The sequence below is a fragment of the Dama dama genome, chromosome 16, assembly GCF_033118175.1.
Source record: "Dama dama isolate Ldn47 chromosome 16, ASM3311817v1, whole genome shotgun sequence".
Lineage (NCBI taxonomy): Eukaryota > Metazoa > Chordata > Mammalia > Artiodactyla > Cervidae > Dama > Dama dama.
Window position 1 is genome coordinate 35,364,124 of NC_083696.1, and position 27,347 is coordinate 35,391,470.

The following is a 27,347-nucleotide window of genomic DNA, read 5'->3' on the forward strand; positions in this document are numbered from 1 at the left end:
GTGGGACTCTAAACAAATTTTCTGAATGATTCAATGAGGCAGTGAATAATATGAGAACTACGAAATAAAATGCAGGTGTTATTTAACTCATGTTGCTAATAATGTCCTGCACACGGGGTACTATTTACTGAGTATTTGTTGCTGCCGATAAAAAAGCCACCAGGCAAACAGAGCAAGGTGAAACTTCATACGGGAAACTGCCATCTCTTCTGGCCCAACAAATTCTCCATACCAAAGGAGGATCAGTTCAGTATACAAAAGCAGATAAGATATTCAACATTACCTGAAACTAGGGAAACGCACATCAAAACCACCATAAAAGAGGGACTCCCCTAGCAGTCTGGTGGTTAAGACGCACAGCTTCTACTGCAGGGGATGCAGGTTTGATTCCGGGTCAGCAAACTAGGCCCACATGCCACACCGTGAGGCCAAAAAGAAGAAAAAAAACCATGAAGCCACTGCACACCCATAAGGATGTACATAACCAAAAAGACAGATGATAACAAAAGTTGGCAAGGATATGCAGAAACTGGAAACTTCATGCAGTGTAGGAAGGATTATAAACTGGTATGGCCACTCTGGAAAACAGTCTGGCAATTCCTCAAAAGGTAAAACACAGTTAATATATGATCCAGCAATTCCTCTCCTATGTGCATACCCAAGAAAACTAAAAGCATATGTCTGCACAAAAACCTGTATACAAACATTCACAGCAGTATTGTTCCTAAAAGCCAAAAAACTGTAAACCGTCAAAGATGTCTATCAACTGTGGACTTCCCTGAAGCTCCAATGGTTAAGAGTCCTAGCTTTCACTGCAGGGGACACAGGTTCAACGCCTGGTCAGGGAACTAAGATCCCACATGCCGCTTAGTACAACCAAAAAAAAAGTTTATCACCTGATGAATGAATAAACAAACGGTGGTATATCAACACAATGGAATTATTCAGCTATAAAAATCAATGGGTAAAACTTGAAAACATCATGTTACACAAAATAAACCTATCACATATGTATTTATACACTGTCATATATAAAAGACTAAATATTATATTACTCCATTTATATGATATTCCAGAATAGACAAATTCATGAAGACAGAAAGCAGATTTAGTGGTTGCCAGGGTTTGATGGGAGGGGGAAATAGGGAGTGACTACTAATAGACACTGGATTTCTTTTCAGGGTGATAAAAATGTTCTGGAATTAGATGGTGGTAATGGACATGAGTTTGCGTAAACTCGGGGAGTTGGTGATGGACAGGGAGGCCTGGCATGCTGCGATTCATGGGGTTGCAAAGAGTCGGACACGACTGAGCGACTGAACTGAAGTGAATGGTTATACAACTCCAAATATAATAATAAAAAGACTCCACTTATTTGCATACCTTAAAAGGGAAAATTCTGTGGTATGTGAATTATTAATCAATAAAGCTATTATTTAAAAATGTAACAAGTTCTCCCACTATGATTACTCCCTACTAAAGACTAGAAAAAAACGAAGTTTTTATTACTATTTTTTGGCTGTGCCATGCCACTTGTAGGATCTTAGTTCCCCAACCGGGGATGGAACCCAGGTGCTCAGCAGTGAAAGCACAGGACAATCCTAACCACTGGATCGCCAGGGAATTCCCAAGTCTTTTTTTCTCCCAAAGAACACACTTTAGAGTAACATGGTAATGCTTCAGTAAATTCCCCGTCTTTGCCAAGAAGTTGTATTTTAAAAATCTAAAGTCACAGAAGTAAGTATCTGGGTGAGTGGTGTACCCTTCTGTTTTTCCGTATAACCTGTCTAAACTGTGAGCTCCTGAGGACAGTGGGAGGCACCTGTCTCTATCCTGAGCCACAGCAGAGTGTCCCTCAAAGGCAGGCATTCAGCAAGTGTAGGAAGCCACACAGCATGGGGGCATGTGCTGCTTTCAAGGTATACTTTTATACACTTACATATAACTGAGCTTTAGAGATGCAAGGACTGAAAAAGAAGCTATTGCAGGAATGGCATTTAAGCATAGTCTAGAAGAATAGATTTTTAACAGGCAGACCACTTTCAGTATAATGAGAAAGAGGAGACTATTTTGAGCGGATATAAGCACTCATGAGAAAAGCGTAATACAGACAAGCAGTGCATGTAGTACATCTGACAAACCGCCAGTGTCCTGGTTTGGAGCGAGTGTGGAGGAGGTGATAAGCTAGGGTACTCGACCATAATCTTATGTTGAGACTTGATTCAGTAAGGGTTGGTGAATCATTGGAACTTTTTATATTCAGGAATATTATTCTAGAAACAATATGAAAAATAGAAGGAGAATTCTGTAAACTCCTCTGTAAGCAGAGGAGCCCATTAAAGAGACTACGGAAATAGCCCAGGTGAAAAACTAAGGTAAGGATAAACTAAATGGCAAAGGGACAACACAGCAGAGAGAAAATATCACAGAACTTGAGGGACCAAGAAGGTAATGAGCACATTCAGAGAAGGAAAGAGGAGCAGCAAGTCAGGTGAGCAATAGCAATTTGTGTTGGGCAAGGTACAGAACCCCAGGAACATACAACCTAACAGAGTATACAAGATCTGTAAAAGATATATAAACATATACGGAGGTGTTGGGGGGGTTGGGCACATGTGCATGCCTGTGTGTGAGAGACAATGGGAGCCAAGCAATAACAGGAGCTATCAGAAACATAAATAAGAGAAGGTTTTTTTTTTCTATTGCACTATACATCAAATTCTTACTCCTTAAAATTTTAAATGTACTAAACTTTAACTAAAAATAACCACTTACCTGTACTTCTCTGACAACCTGCAAACAATCAGGCAAGGAGAAGCCAATAGGAAGACCAACTTTAGCTGGTGTTTTGAATTTGTCTCCTATCTTAAATGGGACATCATCAAGGTAACTGAAAGTCCCTACAATCAAAAATAAAGTAGAAAATATCAGCAAAGAACTTATTATTTGTTTTTGTATAATCTTATGTCTAGGATACAACATTAATTTATGCTATCCTAAGACTAGAAGTTACAGAGTTCCTTCTCTGACTGCTTACCTTCTTCTGACCCTAGATCTCTAAGGAAGAACTCCCACTTGAGGCTACTTGATTTTACTTTGGTTGGGAAGATCCCCTGGAGGAGGGCATGGCAACCTACTCGTTTTCTTGCCTGGAGAATCGGCATGGACAGAGGAGCCTGACAGGCTACAGTCCATAGGGTCGCAAAGAGCAGGACAGGACTAAAGCGACTTAGCAGGCACGAATACTTGGCACAAACGCCAAAGTACTCACAGCAACCTAAAAGGCCTCCCCAAACGCCCATTTCCTCTCTCGCCCTCAACTCCTGGCTTACTGCACTAGGTCACAGTGATTCTCTATTCCTCAACCATGATGTGGTCAAAATTACCTCAAAAAGTCTGCACTGGCTGCTCCATCTGGAATGCTCTTCCCTCAGATAGTCACATGGCTTACTCCTTCATCTCCTTCAAGTCTTTGCTCAAATGTCCCTTTCTAAGTGAGGCTTACCCTGACCACCCTTTAAAAAATTACACCCACATCCTAACCACAGTAATCTCACATCACTATCTATGTTTCTCCATAGCACTTATTACCTTCTAACATATTATGTAATTTTCATTTTAATTGTATTTATTGTCTGTCTTGCCCAATAGAGTACAAGTAACTTGCAAGTATTTAAGTTTTATTTACTGATGTAGTCTCAAAACCTACAGTGCTGCCCAGCACATATAAGGCACTTATTAAACACTGCTGAACTGATGACAGAATCTTGACAGAATCTCCACAAAAGAACCTCTTTGGTTAGGCTTTCTCTATTCCAGTAAGGATCATTTTTTAATTAACACATAGAACTACTCTAAAAAAAAATTTTAAGTGATATTTTGGAGATGTGGAAGGAAAACCAGACAAGACCAGGGGAATCAGATGAGGATTATCAGGAGACACAAACCATACACAACTGAACTGCTTTTAGCTCCCTAAATGTTCTCTGTCCATCACAGATGAGTAATACAGAAAGATGGGACATTATAATCAACTGACAGGATCAGACAAAATGAAGTCGTTCTTGTCTATGAATCTTACTAGGTATACACTCCAAATCAGACCATCTTTTCTTTTCTGATCAGGTTTGGGGCTACCTTGCTGGCAGAAGTATCAGGGACAATGAAATACAGTTGATAAATTTTGCTTTTTGAATATTAGCAGCTAGTAGAATAAGACTTGTTTCTAGGTCTCACACATGGATATCTTCTGGAGTATTCTCACGGACAGATTAAGACAATTACACATCTTCCATGAAGAGGCTTCTCTTAATAAAAACTCTGTAGATTTCAAGACTTATCAAGGTCAAGATGTATTTGTAATCTTGTCATCATTCCCATTTCCCAAGAGCAGTAGACACTGCTCTGATATACCTGAAACCTCCAACAGAAAGAAGGCTTCTGTTCCTACCCTTGGGGGAGAGGTTCTACCTCTTTCCCATATAACCTTTGGCTAGAATTAAAACATCTTAACTGTCTCTCACTCAGATAGTAGATTAAATCCACAACTGTGTTCAATTTAATAATTTTTCTGAGGCACAAACCATAATTGTTAACCACATTCTCGCAGTTTTCAAATTGGTCATATTTGTGTAAGTGTTTTCTCAGGCACCAATGCCTGTCACATTCCCACCCTTATTTACTTGATTAATCATGTCTTGTTCTTTAAGAATGAGCTTAAGAAAAACTTCCTTCTCAATCTCAGAACAGGTCTTACCCACTCTGCATTGTTAATAGTTTGTTTCCTTATACTCCCTGCCCACCCCCCACCAAAGACTTTGATCAAGACTTTAATCAAATTCCTATCCACATCTCCTAGGCTCAAAATAACATCCAGCAGATGAGATCTGCTCAATGAGACTAAAGACCACATGGTCTTATACTTCTCTTGGTATTTATTAAAACTCAAAATGATTTACCTAAAATGGCAAAGCTAGTGATGAAAATGTTTTAACAGATATTCATGCAAGATGTAAGCACATTTGTAAGGCTCTGCAAAAAGTCACAAAAATGTACCAGAGGTACCAAAACAATCAGGTACCATCACAGCTTGCCAACAAAACCCTGGTTACAACACTAAAACCTTCTGCCACTTAAAATGCTTTCCAGTACAGAGATCAAAAGCAAGGCTCTTTTTACTTGTAGAGAAGTTTTACCTGTTTTCCATGAAAACAGGTGCTCAGAAGTTACTGAAAGAGTCTACCTTCAGCTAGGTCCCTGATTAACTGGAAACAAAGCTAAACTAGCATTTTCTAAGCAGCACTGGAAAGACTTACAGTCAAGTTAATAATCACAAAACCAAGTCTTCTGTTTAAGAAAATTTTAAGTACACAAAGTAGGTTAATTATATGACACATACATATTTTAAAAATCCTATGTATAATAATACTTACGTGCATATATGATAAACAAATATAAGAAAACCTATCCACATTAATACTAACAAAACTTTCTTAAATGAATAGTTCTTTTAGAGTTTGGTAATGGGGAGTTGAGGGGGGGAAAACTACAAAAAAAAAGTACTGAAGATATGTGAGCCAAATGATAATATCTTTAAAGAAAGGTGTTCAGTTTCCCTGCACACCTTCCAGTTAGAAAATTATGACAGTGCTGTAGATGCACACAGACGACTTCTATTCTATAAACGGAAGTAGGTCTTGGCTTAGGGACGGACCAGAGCAAGCAGAACACCTTGAAACAACTTCGATTTCCCTTTATTAGCACCAATTACAGGTAACCGGTTTAAAAAGCAGTTTCATTTCACTAACAAAGCCAATGCCCGGGTGATTTAGCAGTTCTCTAACCTTCTGCCCCCTCCCCCAGGCTTTGTTAACAGGGAATGAGTAAACAAGTTTCATGATTATTGGGAGGAGGGGTTAGAGCTAAAAGGCAAAAGGGATTTAAGAGACAGCAACAAAAAGCAACTTTTTGAATAATGGACAGAGATTAGGACAACTGAATGAGGTTGCTTTGAGGATTACAAAGAATATTTTTACAAATATAACCAACTATATACCTTAGGAACTATTCATTTTTAGCCAATATATCAGAATATCTATTTAAAAACATCAATTTCTCTTGTATCTCAATACATTTTATTATTAAATAGATTCAATAAAACCTCAACCACATGGCCAAGAGAATTAAGCACTGTGGCTAACAATTTTCTGGCTCAACCCAAGTACCTTTCAGTTTCATTCTTTATTACTGAAGATCCTCCTAAAACATCTGAGACCATTACCCTCAGTTTCATTTAAAAAAACAAAGTACTCTGATGGAGGGGTTGTTCCTTGAGGTCAGTTTCTGCACACTGCTTGCCATTATGCCATGGTAGAAGGAAACAGGCTGAATGTGTAAATGACTCAGGATAAATTCTGAGATGGTTTCATTCTGTTTCCTTTCTTTCCAAATTGCTGATATGTTTATGATCTTGTAATCTGCCTGATTTTCTGAAAACAATGTAATTCTACATGGGGATAGAAATTCATAATAGAGGGTAGCAAACAGATTACGCTTAATGCAGATTTGAACTGTGCGTTCAAATTGAAGTTTTTAAAAAAGACTAGATCAAATTTAAAATTAGGTGAAAATGGCAATTCCATTAACCATCATTACCTTAAAGCTGTAAATCAGGTAGGTTAACAACTGCAAAATCAGATCTATAGATAAATGGAAAGACAAACACACACACATGTACACATACACATATACAATCATATAAGTATCACTACAAGATAAGAAGTCAAAAGAAAAAGTCATTCACACCCTAACAAAAAACAAGATAACCTATAAAATCAGCTTTTTAATATGCAGGGTCTGGCGTTAAATCAAAAATAAGAACAAAAAATCAAGAAAAAGTGATCCATCATCAAAAGAACCCAAATGCAGGGATTGCAAAGATACTGGAATTCTCAGAGAACTTTAAAAAAACTGTAATCAATGTGTTAAAGGATCTAATGGAATAGGTGAATATGTGTGAGCAGATGGGGAATTTAAAAAATGGAAATAAAGAGAGACAAATGGAAACAAATGGAAATTCAGTATGAGAGAATAAAATTTTTGATAGTTCATAAGCCAGGCTATGCTAATCAGAAGAATATACTCAGAAGAGGAAAGAATTAAAGAACTTGAAATTAGGTCAAAAGAAATTAAAAGAATTAAAACACAAAGAGAAAAAAAAATGGAACAGAGTCTTAAGAGATCTCTGGGACAATAGCAAACAGCCTAATGTGCATGTGGTTAGTCTCAAAAGGCTGAGAGAGATATATGTAGCAAAAGAAATGAGAGAGAAGATAATGGCTGCAAATTTTCAAAAGTAGTAAAAGACATCCAAGAAGTTTAGCTAACTCCAAGCAGGGTAAAAACAGAAAAATCACACCAGAGCACCTCATAGTCGAAATGTTGCAAACAAAAGCTAAAATCTTAAAAGAGGGGAGATGGGCATCATATTATGTACAGAAGAAAATGATAAAAGGATGGCTGACTTCTCTATATTACACTGTTACTTAAAAAACAGCAGTAACACATCAACTTTTAAAACAATCTGTGGACTTCCCTGGCAATTCAGAGTTAAGACTCTGAGCTTCCACTGCAGGGACACAGGTTCCCTTGGCTAGGGAACTAAGATCCCACACGCCACACAGTGTGGCCAAAAAATAAATATATACATTTTTTTCTATCATTCAGCAGAAAAAGTAATTCAATATCTTAGTAAAAATTACACAAAGAGCAAAATAAACATTTCTAAAAGTTAGCTAAAAACAGTCATAAATATGACAGCTTGGCCTTTCAAAGGAGGGAGTTTAGTTTTATTAAGCCCAATTACAAAGACATTTTTTTCTCAAATGGCATTTTTCCAGATACTAAAAAGTCATTTGTTTGTTGAAACATTTTTTTTTTAAATCCTTTAAAATTCACTTCTGGAAAATAACTTTTTCTCAGATAAAACAAGTGGAAAATTAATTAAAAATTAAAGACTGACATTCAGAAAGCCCGGCTCTAAACTGAGCCAAAGGTTTACAATTTGCGTAATATAAGAAAAATATTTTTAAAGGTCTTTGGAAAGTTTCTATATCTCTTATTCTATTATTTAGGTGTATATGGTTACTGATGACAGTGAAAGAAGTTCAATCTCAGCTGAAAAGAAAGAACTTGAAGAAAAATAAAATACTAGTTATAAGAGCACAGTATAAGATACAGGCAGCCCAAATATTTAAATTTTAAAAAGTATTTTCATATTCAGTCATGAGAGCAGCTGTTACCTCCTTGTGCACACTTCAAATGACCTAGAATTACACACACACACATTATCTAATCCCCAACCAGATAATACCTAACTTAGCGGGGAGCAACCCAGAGGCTCATAAACTAAATGGTGTCAAATCAGATACTCCCTTGACAAGGAGATACAAAAACTTTAGCTATATGATGCTAGCCACTTAAGTTCAAAAATCGAGTCTCAAGAAGCAAATGTAACTAGGGAGGCCATTTTTGGCCCTGTGCACTCTACACAAGTAGGTCAAGAAAGCAAGTCTATAAACGGAATAAAAATGGAGCACGTCCACAGAGAAGAGCACAAGAGATGGACAGAGTTGTAGACATGGTTTCCTGGGTTTCTAATTTCAGCCTTGTAAAAGGCCAGGCGGAATCTGATTTCCTGCATTCAGATGCCTACAAGACTGACTATTAAATATTCTCCACTCATTCACTTTAATTTCTATTCCTTAAGCTACATGGTATCTAAAAATAAGATTCTTTATTTTAAAAACCGAACTAAAGCCACCAAAATTCAAGTAGGAGCTCAGCGAATTAAAGCAGAGGCCAAAGAGAGAAAATCTTCTGAAATTTTACTCAGATAGAATGTCTCATTTAAACAATAATACTTTGGGTTAGGAATGTAAAGAGGAGGAAGTCCTTAAAAAATTAATCTTCACTGATCAGAATTATAATCTTCTCTCCAGACTGTTTAGCTGGAATACATAATAAACTAAGGTCCAACTTATTTTCACTCCAGTGAAAACGGAGTTTCCTTGTTCTTTTCTCTCCTAGGTCTTCCCTCTCTCCTTGGCTCTGTCCTCTCTTTTCCCTTGAAAAAGTGACCCAGAGGCAACTAAGATCTGCCTCTCTATATCATGTGAATACTTTGAAAAAGTCCTGTAATAATCCTTAACGGAGTTAGCTTACCTGGAAGATCTGATGCCTGACCCGTTACACAGAATACAAATTCCAGAGTTTGAATGACTGTTCCAAAAGGATTTAACAAAACATATGCAAGCAATGTATGTAAGCATATGCACAGTGGTGGTTCAAAATATTAAAGCTGTTACACAAAATATATAAACAAGTTAAAAACCATAGTAACTGTTGTACTACTCTGACTCAGCTAGTGATATTTTGTAGATCAGAAGAGCATAATGATACATGTTGCCATTCAGTCTAACAAATCACTTTTACAATGACATAATTTTTAAAATGGTTTTAAATAGTTTTAAAAACCCCTTTTAAAATAATTGTGTTATCTGGATATTTCTGGTGTTTCTTATCTTTTACTTATGAAAAGATGGTCTAATTTTAACTTCCTAGGTACTTCCATTCCTCTCAAATGCAGATAACAAAGTTTATTAATATAATCATTTTGGAAGGTTTTATCTCAGAAAAAGATGATAAACTATTAGTTATTAAATGCAAAATTATAATTCCTATTGGTTAGTTGCTAAGTCGTGTCCAACTCTTTGCCACCACATAGACTGTAGCCTGCCAGGCTCTCTGTCCATGGAATTTCCCAGGCAAGAATACTGGAGTGGATTGCCATTTCCTTCTCCAGGGGATCCCAACCCAGGGATCAAACCTGTGTCTCCTGCATTGGCAGGAGGATACTTTACTGCTGAGCCACCACAGAAGCCCAGAATCGTCATTACAACTACCAATACTTCTGTAACAGCTTGACCTGCTAATCATGCCTCATCTGTAGTAAATTACTTCTTTTTATGGGGGGAAAATACCTATATCAAAACATTATAAAATGTTAATTAAAGGCTTAGAATTGTTCACACCTGATGGAGAAGAGATGGACCAGCGAATAAGAAAGGGCATGGTAACTACTTGAAAATACTGCTGAAGAACAATAAAAACAAACAGGCTCCCCGTCCATCTCCATTAGTTTTGAGTATAATAAACACAATGACACTCAAAGTGTCAAAAGTTTAACTAGCCACTTGAAGAAATGCTTCAATATTAAAGTTATATGTGAAGTTCTATGGAATGCATATATGCTACACTGTCGTACAACTTTATTTTTCTCAATCGGCTCATTTAAATAAACAAAAAGGGACATTTACTAATGTGATTTCAAATTCTCTGATCAGATCAAAACTTAAACCATAATATCTAACAGTCCACTTACCATGAAAATCTGCACCCAACTTCTTAGAAGCCATTTAGAACCTGAAAAACAAAGAAATATGTCTTAGCCACACTACGCCTCAAGGGGATATAAACAAACCATCATAAGAAAATTTAGATACCAAAAAAACCCCAGAAGACTAAAGGGTTCCAGGACTGATACAACCTCAAACTTCTCAGTCCCAAAGTCTTAAAACAGAAAGCAGAAAGGAGGAGAAACCACTTTTCTATACAAAAACAATCCTGTAATCTACATGTTCTGAAAACAAACAAAATATTAGAACAGCAAACTGGCCACTAACCAATTTATATGCAAACTGTCAAAAAAACCCTTACTAAACACTTATCTTCCTGATATAAACTACAAATGTCAATACTTGGCAGTTTTCTCAAGATTTTTAAACCATCCCATTTAATTCAGTTGTGTAAATACAGACCTTTTATTGACAATGAACTGTAACTGTTAAGACTGACACTTCTGAATTAGGGAGTCGATGACGTTCACTCTTACCTATCTGTCTGACTGTGCTGGCCTCAGCTGCAGCATGCAGGATGTCCATTCTTCATTGTGGCATGTGAACTCTTAGTTATGGCATGTGGGATCGAGTTCCCTGACCAGAGATTGAACCCGGGCCCCCTGCATGCACTGGGAGTACCGAATCTTAGCACCTGGACCACCTTGTACTGTTTTAATTTTGTAAAAAATTCCAAAAAGGGGAACCTTCCTGGCATTTCAGTGGTTAAGACTCCATGCTTCCACCATGGAGGCCAGGGTTTGATCTCCAGTCAGGGCACTGAGATCCCACAAGCTATAATTCCACAGGCTGTGTGTGTGGTGCTGCCTCCAAAAATGTGAAACACTAAAGAGGAAAATCCACAAAACCACACATCTAGCTGAATACTATCTTTGCACTTTGCCCCTACATAAGCAGGTACAAAGTCCTTCTCTTGCACAAACAACCTGAGTTCTTCAATTTAAAGTTTATTTCCCGTGACACAGTGTTTATACCTTTAACTTAAGACATAAGAATAATGAATTTATAGTATGGTCTCTACCAACCTGCATTACATACAGTACAATGAAAAGCATCATACTCAAAATGATCTGCAGGCATATCCCACTCTACTGCAATTCGATTTTCTGCACAAATTAAAGGTATGCTCAACCTTACATTGAGCAAGTCTAAGGAGTGAGGCGCCATTTTTTCTAAAGTATTTGTTCACCTCACATCTGGTCACATTTAGGTAATTCTCACACTATTTCAAACTTCTTCATTATATTTGTCATGGTGATTAGTGACCTCTGATGCTGTAATTGTTATGGTATTTTTTAGCAATAAAGTATTTCTTAATTGAGGTATACATATTGTTTTCTTAAATGATGCTATTATTGTATACTTGATAGGTTACAGGGTAGTGTAAACATAACTTCTACATGCACAGGACAACCAAAAACCTGTCTTCTTCAGTGGTCTGGAACCAAACCCAAAATACCTCCGAGGTATGCCTGTATCTTCCACTTAAAGTTTTTTTTAAAAGAAGGTAAGAACATCACACTTATGTGAAAAATCTTCAGAATTATTAAATCTGTACAGGGTTTTAAGAAACTGACAAGTTGATTTTAAAATTTACATGCAGAACTCCCCTGGTGGTACAGTGGGTAAGAATCTGCCTGCCAATGCAGGGACACAGGTTTGATCCCTGGTCTGGGAAGATTCCACAGCCAAGGAGCAGCTAGGCCCCATGGGCCATAACTACTGAAGTCCACGGCTGCAACTACGGAAGCCCACGCGGCTAGAGCCTGTGAGCTGCAAAAGAGACACCCACACAATGAGAAGCCAGGCACTAGATGAAGAGCAACACCTACCAGCTGCAACTAGAGAAACCCCATACACAGCAACAAAGACCCAGCACAACCAAAAGTATTTTTTAATAATCAATTTTTTAAGTAATAAAATTTACATGTAATGGCAAAGCAAACAGCCAAAACAATTTTGAAAAAGAACAAAGTTGGAGAACTTACCACCTAACTTCAAGTCTTACTATTAAATTATAGTAATTAAGATAGTATGGGGACTTCGCTGGTGGTTCAGTGATTAAGAATCCACCTGCTAACGCTGGGGACACAGGTTTGACCCATGGTCCAGGAACTAAGATCCCGCATGCCACGGGCAACTACCGAGCCCACACAGTACAAGTACTGAGCCCATAAGCTCTAGAGCCCGTGCTCCGCAATGAGAAGCCCACGCGCCACAGCCTGAGAGAAGCTCCCACTGTCGCAACTAGAGAAAGCCCACACCTAACACAGTGAAACGCCTGAGTGCCACAGGAAGTCCCCACACAGGCAAAATTTACAAAAATTTTTTTTACAATCCAAAGGATAATAAATTAACTCCTTTAGTGGGGGAAAAAAAGCAGCTACCAAACCAACAGAACAAACCACTTCCAATAGCCCATTCCTGATTCCAACTTAGCCAAGGCCATCTCATAGAGGCCGTTCTCTAGCTTATTTCACATCCCAACTTACCGTCCTACATTGATTAGAAAGTCATACTATATGTTGTCCTGATGTTCAGGGACCCAACACTGTAGGCAGTGTAGGTGTCCCCACATTAAGACCTACTACTAGCCAGCAAGTGTCATTCAACGGTAGTGTTTAAGTGTCAACAGCAAACAGTTACCACGCCATTTCTATTACTCATAAAAAGTTACTGGTTAATTAACTGCTATGGACTTAACCACAACACTGAGTAGAAGACAAAGGCTGTGCTCAACCCCATTAAGGATAAAAAGTATTATGGAAAAAGCACGCACTCACAGATTTCAAAAGAAGCTATATTTTAGAACATGTGAAAAGAAAAACATTGGAAGGAAATACATTAAAAATATTTAAAGTAAAAAATAAAATTTAAAGTGGCTGCCTCTAAGTGGTAGCACTGGGAATAATTCATAAAATTTCTCTATAGTTTCTGAACACTCTATGGCAAGCAAGTACTAGTTTTATAATGTCTTTAAAGCTTTACTTTAATAGTTTCAATTTCCAGTATGATGTTGGGATGAAGCATTCTGGTTGCTATTCTACTAGTTAACAGAATTAAAATTTTAAAGTATATGGGTCATCAATCTTCAAAGAACCAACAAACCATACTGAAAATGACTTAACTTTTTTTGTATGAACTGAAGACTTCATATAATCTTACAGGCTTCAATATCATCATAATGTACATAAACCACAACAATACAGGGAGACTTTTAAACCCGGAAGCAAGATTCTTGGCAGCCTCAATCTTCCCACAGAGGCACAGACCAGAAATGAGTTTTTTCTATATCTCTGTTGAAAGCAGGAGAATCTAAGCATCTAGATCCTCACAGACAGGTGCGGGAAATTAGTGTTTTCATGTCTGTTCCGAATATTTATTGATATTGATATTATATTCTTCAAATATCAGCTATTTGAAGCAGCAGCTGTTTTTGAGAGGTAAATAGCTTAGCAGAGGCTCTTTTTTTTTTGAGGTGATGATTTAATAAATTATTTTGAGAATAAGCTAACATCAGGAATGTCTTAAAGAAGTTCCACCAAATTTAAATGAATTTTTAATGACTTTTTGAAAAAGGTTCAACCAACGACAACGCACAGAAGGGGAGAAAATGATCTGCAAATTTGATCTGCAAATCATCTATCTAATAAGGGAATTTTATCTAGAATATATAAATAACTCTACACTTCAACAATAGAGGCAAATAACCCAATTAGAAAATGGGCAAAAGAATCTGTATAGTCAATTTCCCAGAGAAGATATACAAATGACTAAGAAACACATGAGAAGATGTTTAACACATCGTTATTTGCCAGTCAGGGAAATGCAAATCAAATAACTATACCTCACCCCATTAAAGCACACATATTATCAACAACAAAGCAAAATTTCTCTTAAAGAACAATAAATGAAAATTAAAACACCATACCCCTTTATTACTAGATAAACAATTAGAAAGTATTAAATAAACAAAAAACAATTTAAAATTCTTTAAAATTATGCCTTAATGAAGGTGATAAAACATAAATTATCTAGGGGTCTTCTTTAAATATTAAGATAGCTCACTGAGTGCAACTCTGATTATATTTCTCACAAACCTTAAGAATATAAGAAATTCATCCATATTTGGTCACTTGAAGAATTTTCCTAATGTCTGCTATGCTATGCTAATCTCTGAAGTATCAAAAGTATTTTAGGGACTTTCCCAGCGGTCCAGTGGTTGGGACTCTGTGTTTCCAATGCAGGGGGCACAGTTGGATTCCTGGTTGGGGAACTAAGATCCCACAGGCTGTACAGCGTGGCCAAAAATAATTTTTCTTAAAAAAAAAGAAGCGTTTAATAGCTACTTGGGATCAACTTTCTTTTCCTGGAACATCTGAGCAAAATTAAGTGCTATGTGTGCATGTATAGAAGCTTCCACATAAACTTCCTATATGTTAATCATAAGTACTTTTTTTGTAACATTTTCGTATAATCTAAATGTTCAATCACAGAAATGATTAAATAATTGGAAATAAAAAAATAGGTTGTGAAGAGTATTCACTAAAAGCATATGAATGATGGGAAATAAATTTAAAATTGTTTTTACAAGTTGAACTGAATTACTTTTACTATGTAAAAAATGTACACAAAGTAAGACTGAAAAAAATAAACTTTACCCCAAATGTAAAATTATAAATGTTCCCAGGAGGCAATAAATTTATAAGCAATCATAAATTTCCACTAAAATAAATATAAATGCTTCTATTAAAGGAAAAGTAGAAAGCAGAACAACAACACATTTTTAATTCATAAACTTTACATTAATAAAGTGCAGAACTCCCTCAAATGGCCAAGATTTAAAAACGATGTTCTATTTTACTAGTTCAGTGCCATTTCAGTTCAAATGATACAGGAAGAAAACCTAATAATTTAAATTTTTGAATCACTGATTGAAGACATCTAAGAACAAAGAGAGATGGGGAAACAGGTAACAAGAAGAGAAATAACCGCAGAGAGAGAAAAAGCTAGAGGGGAAGAGGCAGAAGAGATAGAGTAAGGAATGGAAAAAGGGAAAGGTGAAGAGGGTAAGTGAAAGGAGGGAGGTAAGGGTAGGAGACCAGGAGAAGGAAAACATTTTAAGCAAGGCCCAGTCAGCTTCATAAGGGAAAGAAAGAGCCCAAGAGCAATGTAATATTAATATCCTAAATTTCTTTCCTTTCTTGTACCATCATCAAATTACTACTACAAGAAATTACACTCTACAAACAGCTTCAGAACACACAGCAGCAATTTAATCACTCAATAAGCTATCCCAGTCACACACAACAATATGAGCTATAATCATCAGGAGTTTCCCAAGATACAAATTAATCAGGAAATTCTCAAACTTACAGAAAAAGGCGGCTTTGGGAACCAGCAAATTGCAAGTCTGAAAACAAAGTTAACACCCATACAACATATATATGACAAAAATCACGCACGCAGGGGCCTTGACAGTCCAGCGGCTGGGATTCAAGTGTTTGTGACTTCTTGTTTCCACTGCACAGGGCAGAGACTCAAGCCCTGATCAGAAAGCTAGGAGCCCATATGCCATGCAGTATGGCCAAAAAGGGAAAAAAAAAAAAAATCACACGTGTAAATGCCAGTGAAATGTCAATACCAGGCTATCCTATACTCATGACAAAGAGCTTTCTTTTCTCTCAGTCTCAGAGACATTTTGGGGCCTTAGCTTTTCTCATGGGTAAAATAAAGGTAGTAGACTGAATAATCAACCAAACCTAAATGTACTATAAATCTATAATAGTAGAATTAAGGAAAAATATTCAAGATGTCCTTTTAATTATAGGGGACTGGAATGCAAAAGTAGGAAGTCAAGAAACACCTGGAGTAACAGGCAAATTTGACCTTGGAATACGGAATGAAGCAGGGCAAAGGCTAATCGAGTTTTGCCAAGAGAACACAATGGGTATAGCAAACACCCTCTTTCAACAACACAAGAGAAGACTCTACACATGGACATCACCAGATGGCCAACACTGAAATCAGATTGATTATATTCTTTGCAGCCAAAGATGGAGAAGCTCTATACAGTCAGCAAAAACAAGACAGGGAGCAGACTGTGGCTCAGAACATGAACTCCTTATTGCCAAATTCAGAATTAAATTGAAGAAAGTGGGGAAAACCACTAGACCATTCAGGTATGACATAAATCAAATCCCTTGTGATTATACAGTGGAAGTGAGAAATAGATTTAAGGGACTAGATCTGATAGACAGAGTACCTGAAGAACTATGGACAAAGGTTCATGACACTGTACAGGAGGCAGGGATCAAGACCATCCCCAAGAAAAAGAAATGCAAAAAGTAAAATGGCTGTCTGAGGAGGCCTTACAAATAACTGAAAAGAAGAGAAGCAAAAAGCAAAGGAGAAAAGGAAAGATATACCCATTTGAATGCAGAGTTCCAAAGAATAGTAAGGAGAGATAAGAAAGCCTTCCTCAGAGATCAATGCAAAGAAATAGAGGAAAACAACAGAATGGGAAAGACTAGAGATCTCTTGAAGAAAATCAGAGATACCAAGGGAACATTTCATGCAAAGATGGGCTCAATAAAGGACAGAAATGATATGAACCTAACAGAAGCAGAAGATATTAAGAAGAGGTGGCAAGAATACACAGAAAAACTGTACAAAAAAGATCTTCACTACCCAGATAATCACGATGGTGTGATCACTCACCTAGAGCCAGACATCCAGGAATGTGAAGTCAAGTGGGCTTAGGAAGCAATCATCACTACGAACAAAGCTAGAGGAGGTGATGGAATTCCAGTTGAGCTATTTCAAATCCTAAAAGATGATACTGTGAAAGTGCCGCACACAATAATGTCAGCAAATTTGGAAAACTCAGCAGTGGCCAAAGGACTAGAAAAGGTCAGTTTTCATTCCATTCCTAAAGAAAGGAAATGCCAAAGAATGCTCAAACTACCATACAAGTGCACTCATCTCACACGCTAGTAAAGTAATGCTCAAAATTCTCCAAGCCAGGTTTCAGCAATACGTGAACCATGAACTTCCAGATGTTCAAGCTGGATTTAGAAAAGGCAGAGGAACCAGAGATCAAATTGCCAACACCCGCTGGATCATTGAAAAAGCAAGAGAGTTCCAGAAAAACATCTATTTCTGCTTTACTGACTGTCAAAGCCTTGGACTGTGTGGATCACAATAAACGGTGGAAAATTCTGAAAGAGATGGGAATGCCAGACCACCTGACCTGCCTCTTGAGAAACCTGTATCAGGTCAGGAAGCAACAGTTAGAACTGGACATGGAACAACAGACTGGTTCCAAATAGGAAAAGGAGTATATCAAGGCTGTATATTGTCACCCTGCTTATTTAACTTATATGCAGAGTACATCATGAGAAATGCCAGACTGGAGGAATCACAAGCTGGAATCAAGATTACCAGGAGAAATATAAATAACCTCAGATATGCAGATGACACCACCCTTATGGCAGAAAGTAAAGAAGAACTAAAGAGCCTCTTGATGAAAGTGAAAGAGGAGAGTGAAAAAGTTGGCTTAAAGCTCAACATTCAGAAAACTAAGATCATGGCATCCGGTCCCATCACTTAATGGCAAATAGATGGAGAAACAGTGGAAACAGTGGCTGACTTTATTTTGGGGGGCTCCAAAATCAATGCGGATGGTGATTGCAGCCATGAAGTTAAAAGATACATGCTCCTTGGAAGGAAAGTTATGACCAACCTAGACAGCATATTAAAAAGCAGAGACATTACTTTGCCAACAAAGGTCCATCTAGTCAAGGCTATGGTTTTTCCAGTGGTCATGTATGGATGTGAGAGTTGGACTATAAAGAAAGCTGAGAGCAGAAGGATTGATGCTTTTGCAACTGATCCAGAGGTGGACAGCAAAGACAGAGGACAGAGGTTGCAGTGCAGCCTGACCATGGTGGGGAGCAGCGGTGGCAAGCATCAGGGGGAGTGGCAGAGTGAAGCAAAGGGAACCGCACCTCATCGCTGAGGTCCTGGTCACAGGAAGCAGCCTAGCAGAGCTGCCTCTGGCCCCTGACATCACAGAACTGGAGTAAACACAGGCCCTTCAGTGTGGTTCCTTTTCCTCGGGGCTGCAGACATTGCGGCCTCCTCCCAGCTTCTCTCCTGTCTGTGGTCTGGCTCCTCTGCTGAGCTGTTAGTGGATCCCTGGAGGGCTCCAGCTACCAGCCTGAGCCATTCCTGCCCAGAATTGCCTGGATCCTGACAGCAGACAGGCCTGGAGCTAAAACCAGACCCTTGCTGTATATACCTTCTGTGAAGAACAGCCTGGGCTCTTCCTGAACAAAGAAGTATTAAACATTTCTTTTTTTACTTTTTTTGAGGGGGAGGAGCCAGCAAACACACACAGGTGGTCCAAATCCCTCTTCATACGAATAGAAGGCAAAGGAGACATGTTCTAAAGTGCTCCCCACCGAGGGCCACCTGGGCAACCTACAGCCCCCAAAGGGCCCAGGACTAGAGACTCAAATTCTGCTTCTGTTCTGTGGTCAGGCTTCTCTCTGTCTAGCTGTAAACAAAGATGAAAACCAAAAAAAAAAAAAAAAAAAAAGAATGCAATCCATGATGAGCCAGCATTACAAAATGCCTCAAACAACATAGCATCACCACTCATAAAGCACAAACTATAAGAAAAAAATAACTAGGTAGAAATACATAATTTGTAAGATAAATCTAACATATCATGTCAAAAGTAGAATATACCTTTTAAAGTAGCCACGGAACATTTTACAAAAAACTTGAGTAATTATTAGGCCACAAAGAAAATTCCAATGAATTTCAAAAGTCAACAGTAGTACAGCCAATAGTCAAAAGGGAAAAAAATTATAAATTACATCAGAAAATAAAAAAGCCCTACTGCCTGAATTTCTAACTGTCTCTTAAAGAAATCATGGCTCAAAGAGGGACCCAGAAGGGAATTCCCTAGCAGTCCCATGGTTGGGACTCCATGCTTCCACTGCTGGGGGCCCAGGTTCCAGCCCTGGTCGGGGAACTAGGATCTTACAAGCCATGTGGCATAGCCAATAAAAGGGCAACCAAAAATAAAACACAGAAGGTAACAACAATGAAAATACTACAGTTGAAAAAAAAAGAAAATACTACAGTTGAGAACCTACACACAATATGAGGCTAAAGTGGTACTCAGGAACATCTACAGCACACAGCATACTTGGGGAAAATTCAGTGTGAGAACTCAGGGAAAACACAAGCGTGAAAACAGCAAAGATATGGGCAGAAAATAATCAATTAAAACTCAGAAAAACAGATCAACTAAATAAACCCAAGAGCTGATTCTTTGGAAATTAAAACCATCCAGCTAACGTAATTTTAATGGGGGATGGGGGGGAAATATGTATAGAAAACAGAGGAAATTAAAATAATCCCAAATCATTGCTTTGTTCACCTGCTTTCAAATACATTTGAGAACCCGGATAAAATAGATGATCTTCTAAAAAAATATTAATTATCAAAACTGACCACAGAAGAGGCAAAAATCTTAACATATAACCAAAGAAGAAATTGAAAATTATCAAAGCACTCTTGCCACCAAAAAGAAACCTTAGTCCAATGATTTTAACGGTTCGAAAACAGAAAAGTTTCTAATTGTTTTTAGAAGTGAGACTACTGGGACTTCGCTGGTGGTCCAGTGGCTAAGACTCCATGCTCACCAATGTAGGGGGCCCAGGTCAGAGGACTAGCTCCCACACACCAAAACTGAAGATCTCACATGCTGCAATGAAGATCAAGATCCCACATGCTACAACTAAGAACAAGTGCAGTCAAATAAATAAATACATGTATATATTTTTTTAAAAAACAGTAGGACTACTGATTCCATAAAAGAAAAAACTACAGAAAAATCTCATGTATAAATACAGATTAAAAAATCCTCAAAAAATGAGAATTTACAGGAAAACATCATGTCCAAGTGGGATTTATGCTATGAATACAGGAGAGTTCAACGTTAGGAATCTGTTGATATAATTTGCCATATATTAATATATCTAAAAAGAAAAATCATATAGCCATCTCCTTAACGTAACATTAAAAATAGTAACAAAAATCATCTCACCCAATACCAAAGCCAAAGAATACTAACTAATGGGGAAACTATACAAAGATTCTACTAAGCATAGGTACAAGACAAGTCCACTATCACAACTGCTTTATTTAACATTAGATAAAAGGAATAAAAGGTATGAAATCAGAAGACAGACTTTCCCAAGGAGGTCCAAAAACTGAAAAACTACTACAAACATAAGAGAATACAAAAGGGTGTTACTGGATACAAAATTAATATTCTTAAACAAATAGCCTTCATATATACAATGATCAGATAAGAAGTACAATGGAAGCAAGATGTACCATAGGAGATAAGACAACAAACTGCGGAAAATTCTTAAAGAGATGGGAATACCAGATCATCTAACCTGCCTCCTGAGAAACCTGTATGCAAGTCAAGAAGCAGCAGTTAGAACTGTACATAGAAAAATGGACTGGTTCAAGATTGGAAAGAAGTATGTCAAGGTTGTATATTGTACCCTGCTTATTATCTTATATGCAGAGAACATCATGTGAAATGCCAGGCTGGATGAATCACAAGCTGGAATCAAGACTGGTTGAAGAAATAAAAACAATCTCAGACATGCAAATGATACCACCGAAATGGCAGAAAGCAAAGACGAACGAGCCTCTTGATGAAGGTGAAAAAGAAGAGTGAAAAAGCTGGCTTAAAACTCAACATACAAAAAACTAAGATCATGGCATCTGGTCCCATTACTTCATGGAAAAAAGATGGGGAAAAAATGGAAATGGTGGCAGATTTTATTTTCTTGGGCTCCCAAATCACTGTGGATGCTGACTGCAACCATGGAATTAAAAGACGCTTGCTCCTTGGAAGAAAGGCTATGACAAACACAGACAGCATATAAAAAGCAAAGACGTCACTTTGCCAACAAACTCTGTATAATAAAAGCTATGGTTTTTCCAATAGTTATGTTCAGATGTGAGAGTTGGACCATAAAGAAGTGCCGAGTGCCGAAGAATTGATTCTCTCAAACTGTGGTGCTAGAGAAGACTCCTGAAAATCCCATGGACAGCAAGGATATCAAACATGTCAATCCTAAAGGAAATCAACCCTGAATATTCATTGGAAGGACTGATGCTGAAGCTGAAGCTACAATACTTTGGCCACCTGATATGAAGAGCTGATTCATTGAAAAAAACCCTGATGCTGGGAAAGATGGAGGGCAGGAGGAGAAGGGGATGACAGAGGATGAGATGGATGAATTGCATCACCAGATCAATGGACATGAGTTTGAGCAAACTCCAGGAGTTAGTGAAGGACAGGGAAGTCTGGTGTGCTGCAGTCCATGGGGTCGCAAAAAGTCGGACACGACTTAGCAACTGAACAACAACAAAAGGAAAAAAACTAAAGCTATTAAGACACAAAAAAAGACTTAGACAATTGCTAAAAAAAAAAAAAATGATAATCTTGGCTAAAACATACAACATCACTAAGATCAATTCTTCCCTAAGTTGCTGTATTAATTTGGCATAATGCAAATTAAAACTGGAATCTTGTTTTTGTTTTTATAACAATATGATTCTAAAGATCATATGAAAATATCAATTAACAATAGCAAAGAAAATTTCAAAGAAAATAATAAATGGAGAACAGCCTATCAGATATTAAAATACTTATTACAAGAAACAACACTTAAAGCTGTCCTGTACTGGCACATAAACAGACCAATGGAAGAGAGTAGAAATCCCGAAAAATATCCTAATTTAGACATTTAAAGTGCCATTTAAAATCTGTCAAGTGATGAGACAATTAGCTACCTAGAAAAAAGTAAAGTTGGATGCTCATCTCACAGTTCCATACCAAATTCCAGACAAAAGTACCGTATCAGTACACTACTGCCCAAATATATAAATCCTATTTTCACTCTATACAGAAAGCTAACAGGCAAAAATAACTTTCTGAGGTTTAAAGTGCAACAGAATGCCTGCTTCATGAAAAACTTCAAAAACAAAGGTTATTTTTAAAGGCAAGTTGCTGACTGTACAAGGTTTTTCACTAATTTCTCTTACAATTGAAGTTTTCACCAAAGCTACTGATCACATAGTATACTAAAGATTTTAAGAAAAACAAATAGTGGAGTGGGAGGGAGGTTTAAGAGGGAGGGATATATGCATACTTATAGCTGATTCACGTTGTTTGAAGTATGGCAAAAACCAACACAACATTGTAAAGCAATTATCCTCCAATTAAAAATTAAAGAAAAAGCAAAGCAACTAGTGATTCAGTGCAAAGGTCATTTCACACAGCTTAATAAACACCGATTAGAGTTAAACATGAGCTTTCTAAAATTCAAAAAGCAGCAAGTAGAGACTTCTTTGGCAGTCCAGTGGTTAAGACTCTGTGTGTCCAATGCAGGGAATGCACGTTGAATCCCTGGTTCGGCAAAGAAGATTCCATATGCATGCCATGCGGTTTAAAAAAAAAAAAAAGGCAGTAACTAAAAAGATAATACAGTACTGTCAAGACAAATAACCAACCCAATCTGATGTTATCAGAACTGCAATTAAGAACTCTACCTAATTCCAAAATGGGTCAAGAAAAATCCAAACAAGGATTTTCCTGGACTCTGGATGCCTCTTAATCCTCCAAACATCTAGCACAGCATCTTATCTTTAGCAGAGGTGGCTTTTCATAGCTTCTTGCCCTCTCAAACTTTCTGAAAATATGATAATTCTATATCACTAATAAGTAATTTGGTAATGAAACCAGACAAAACGCCCTTAAAATCAAAAAGTTAAACAATGATTTCCTACAGTTACCAATAAATAGTCTGAAATTATTAGGCCTATGAGACTAACATATGTAAGAACAGGAATGTACTGACTAGCTAAAACTTAGTATTGGAAGTCATAACATAAATCATTAGTCAATTAAAAATTTCAAGTCAATATCTTAGCCAATTCATTAAATTCACTTAAAATGTTTTCCTCTATGTAATTTCAGAGTTGTGAGTAAGAGTACAATATCCCAAGAGGAAATACAGCCACAAACCTATCCAATTAAATATTTTAAACTATGAATAAAAATTAACTGGGGAAAAAATAATTTCAAGAAATTGTTGAACCAAAATATCATCTGGGACCTCCCTGGTGGTCCAATGGTTAAGACTCTGCCTGCCAACACAGGGCATACATGGGTTCAGTCCCTGGCCCAGGAAGATTCCACATGCCACGGAGCAACTGAGCATACGTTCTGCAACTACTGAGCCCATGAGCCACAACCACCAAAGTCCGCACACCACAGAGCCCGTGCTTTGCAACAAGAGAAGCTGCCGCAGTGAGAAGCTCATGCACTGCAACTACAGAGTAGCCTCCACATGCCACAGCTAGAAAAAGCCTGTGCACAGCAACAAAGACCCAGCATAGCCAAAAATAAATAAATAAATAAAATAAACTTGGGTTCTAGTCTCATTTCTTTCATCAATTTGGGATGGTTTGGAATCAGTCAAAACTTCTGAAAGAAAGAAGGAAAAAAAAAATTCAGGGCTTCTTCTGTAAAAAGAGAAGCCTGGAGTAAATGATCTCTGACAATCTTTTCAAAACCTTTAAGGGTCCAGACACATACTTTTATAACTTTGTACTTCAGTCATCTTTATAGCATATATATATAAGGGGCTTTCCTGGTGACTCAGATGGTAAAGAATTTGCCAGTAAAGGAAAATCTGACAGTAAAGAATCTGCAACACAGAAGACCCCAGTTCAACCCCTAGGTCGGGAAGATCCTCTGGAGATAAACTACCCACTCCAGGCTTGGTCTTCCCTGGTGGCTCAATCAGTAAAGAATCCTCCTGCAACCCGGGAGACCTGTGTTTGATCCCTGGGTGGGGAAGAGCCCCTGGAGGAGGGCATGGCAACCCACTCCAGTATTCTTGCCTGGAGAATACCCCCGGACAGAAGAGCCTGGCAGGTTACAGTCCATGGGGTCGCAAAGAGTTGGACACGGCTGAGCGACTAAGCATACACAGCATATACATATATGTAAGAAAGATACCAGAAGACTTCACATTCTTACTTATGAGGGCACATAAAAACATGTAATCACTTGTTGAGTCTATGACTCAGTAAGTGTACAGAGTCCACACCCATGTTTTTCTGAAGGAGAAAATGGTTATTATTTGACACTAATAATACTATTTCACTCTACAAGAAGCCAACACAAAATAACTGGTTAATGTAAAATACAAAGAAGCTAATTATCATACCAGACGCTATTAATCTGAGCTGAGAGAAGTAATCACAGACATAACTTCTCTGTCCTTTCAGCAGTCTTCACACTCAGTGGGTTACATCATTCTGACTGTCCCAGTCATGTGAAAACTGAATGATTTTTTTCCCATAGAAACAAAGAAATAACAGAGCTTTGTTCCCTAAACTTAAGAACTCATACCCTCAGGCGAACACTGTGCAGTAGTAACAGGGAACAAATAAAGATGGCACAATGTCATAGAATATCAAGGATCTGAGGTTAGAAGGTTAGGGTTGCTAAGTAATTTCACAGGCAAATAAAACACCTTTCTGTAAATATAAGTACCAGAATAATTTTATTTAAAGTTCTATCAAGTCTTTAAGAAAATAATTATTCCAACACATAAATTATCCTTAAATTATCCTAATGCAAAAAATGGAAGCAGACAAACACAGCTTTGCAGTTTAGTTTTATACAGGATTTATTTATTGCCTAGCTTTCTCCCCTAGGCTTTAAGCACTGCAAGTACAAGAACCACTTTGGTTTTTGTTCACTATTTCACCAAACATACTGCCTGTGAGTAGTGCTCAGTAAGTACCTACTGAATGAATGTTGCCAAATTTCCAAGCTATTATATAAGATTAGCATAATACTGACACCAAAACTTGACCAGGGAAGGAGAAAAACAAGAAAATAAGAAAGAAACCTAGGCATGGGTGCTAAGTTGCTTCAGTCGTGTCCAACTCTTCGAGACCCCGTGGACTGTAGCCCGCCCGGCTCCTCTGTCCATGGGATTCTCCAGGCAAGAATACTGCAGTGGGTGGCCATGCCCTCCTCCAGGGAATCTTCCCGACCCAGGGATCGCACCTGGGTCTCCTGCACTGCAGATTCTTCTCTGTCTGAGCCCACACATACTTATCACTAATTTCTAATTAAAACAGCAGTAAACTGAACTAAACAGCAGACTCCTGGCTGTAGGATATTTTTCAGGAGAAATTAGTGCTGACTTCAACACAAAATTTCAAAGGAGGAAAAAGAAAAAGGGAAAATAGAAAGGAGGGAATCTATAAGTTAAAAAAAAGAGCATAAGAGATAAATCTAAAGCAGTCACAATATACAGATTTCTTTATTTGGATACCAGATCCCAATCCAAATAAATTGAGAAAAAAAGACAAAACAATTGAGAAAATAGGAACACCCACTAGACATATTAAATAATAAGTTAAATTTTAAGGTAGGATAATGGTATCAGTTTTTTTTCTTTAATTCCTATCTTTCAGAGATACCCCAAAATATATTTACAATTAGAAAGCTACATCTGGGATTTGTTCCAAAATGACTCTGAAGAGGACATGAACATGAAACAAAATCATTATAGTAACTAAAAATGCGGTATAATTTCTAAAATTTGTGAATTACTATACTGCACACCTGAAATTTATTTTTTAAAAAAGGAACAAAAAAATAATTTAAAAAAGGAACAAAAAAGATTAACAGCTGTTACAGTTAGATCTACATTTATAAGTTTAGAACATTATAAAATAAAGAACTAAAACAAAAAGATGTTACTGCCATAGTGTGAAATGACAGAGGCTGCAAATAATCACATTTTAATTTTATAAATTTTCTAATTTTAATTTTCTAAAACTACGCATTAAACCTAACTCATAATTGGCAACCATCATTATCAATAATCTATAGTTTCAGCAAATGCTAAAACTAGTGGGTTCAAGTTCCACAAGAGTAACAGCATATGTATGTGGTCTCAAAGTATCTCCCCCCAATATATTTTTTTATTAATTATAGTGGAGAAAACAGTAACTTTCTCTTGGCAGACACCACTTTAACCAAGTGACCAAAACTGATTAATAACACCACCAGTAACAAGACAAACTGACGCCTCCATATATGATATACTGAAAACACATCAATTCTGCAGTATTTCTGCCAAAAATTAATCTATCATGAGAGGGTATCAAACAACCTGAATCTAATCATGAAGAAGTATCAAAACAAACTGATCTTGAAGGACAGTCTATAAATGATCTGTACTCTACAAATACATCAAAATCATGAGACCAAGACTAAAAAACAGTTTCAGATTAAATAAAGTCAATTTAAGTGACAAAATCACTAGATGTACTACATGATCCAAGATGCTTTTCTGTTGCTGAGAATATTGCTGGGCAATGGGTGACTCAATAACAGTTAATTTCCTGATTTTGATCATTAATATGTGGCTATGTAAGAGAACATTCTTATTTTTAGAAAGCACACACTGTAAAGTAGTAATAGGGTATCATGCCTGCTATATTTCAAGCAATCATGAAAAAGATAGTATGTATAATGTAAATACAGAGGACAGATAGATGACACAGGAGGAGAATAAACGAAGATAAAAAATATGAAACACTTCAGTATCTCAGTAGAAGGTATACAGGAACTCTTTGTACTATTATTGAGAGTATTCTGGTGAATCAGAAATTGTATCAAAATAAAAAAACTTAAAGATAAACTCAATAAGCACATATATTTGCACGGTTTTTTAA

General features: G+C 37.3%; 1 protein-coding gene across 8 annotated transcripts in view; it reads right to left on the minus strand.

The window, feature by feature from the left end:
• The window catches only part of UBAP1 (ubiquitin associated protein 1), a 65,559-nt gene that overhangs the window by 14,634 nt on the left and 23,578 nt on the right, over nucleotides 1–27,347 (minus strand). For 5 of the 8 annotated variants that reach the window (XM_061163802.1, XM_061163795.1, XM_061163799.1 and 2 more), the window contains 2 exons: nucleotides 10,442–10,482; nucleotides 2,776–2,900 (listed from right to left, as the gene is read on the minus strand). In XM_061163802.1, coding sequence (XP_061019785.1) covers nucleotides 2,776–2,900; nucleotides 10,442–10,475 — 159 coding nt within the window. In that variant the 5' untranslated portion in view covers nucleotides 10,476–10,482. Of the gene's footprint in view, nucleotides 1–2,775; nucleotides 2,901–10,441; nucleotides 10,483–10,951; nucleotides 11,342–27,347 lie in introns of those variants that run through there. The other 3 variants (XM_061163797.1, XM_061163800.1, XM_061163801.1) reach the window with 3 other exon arrangements.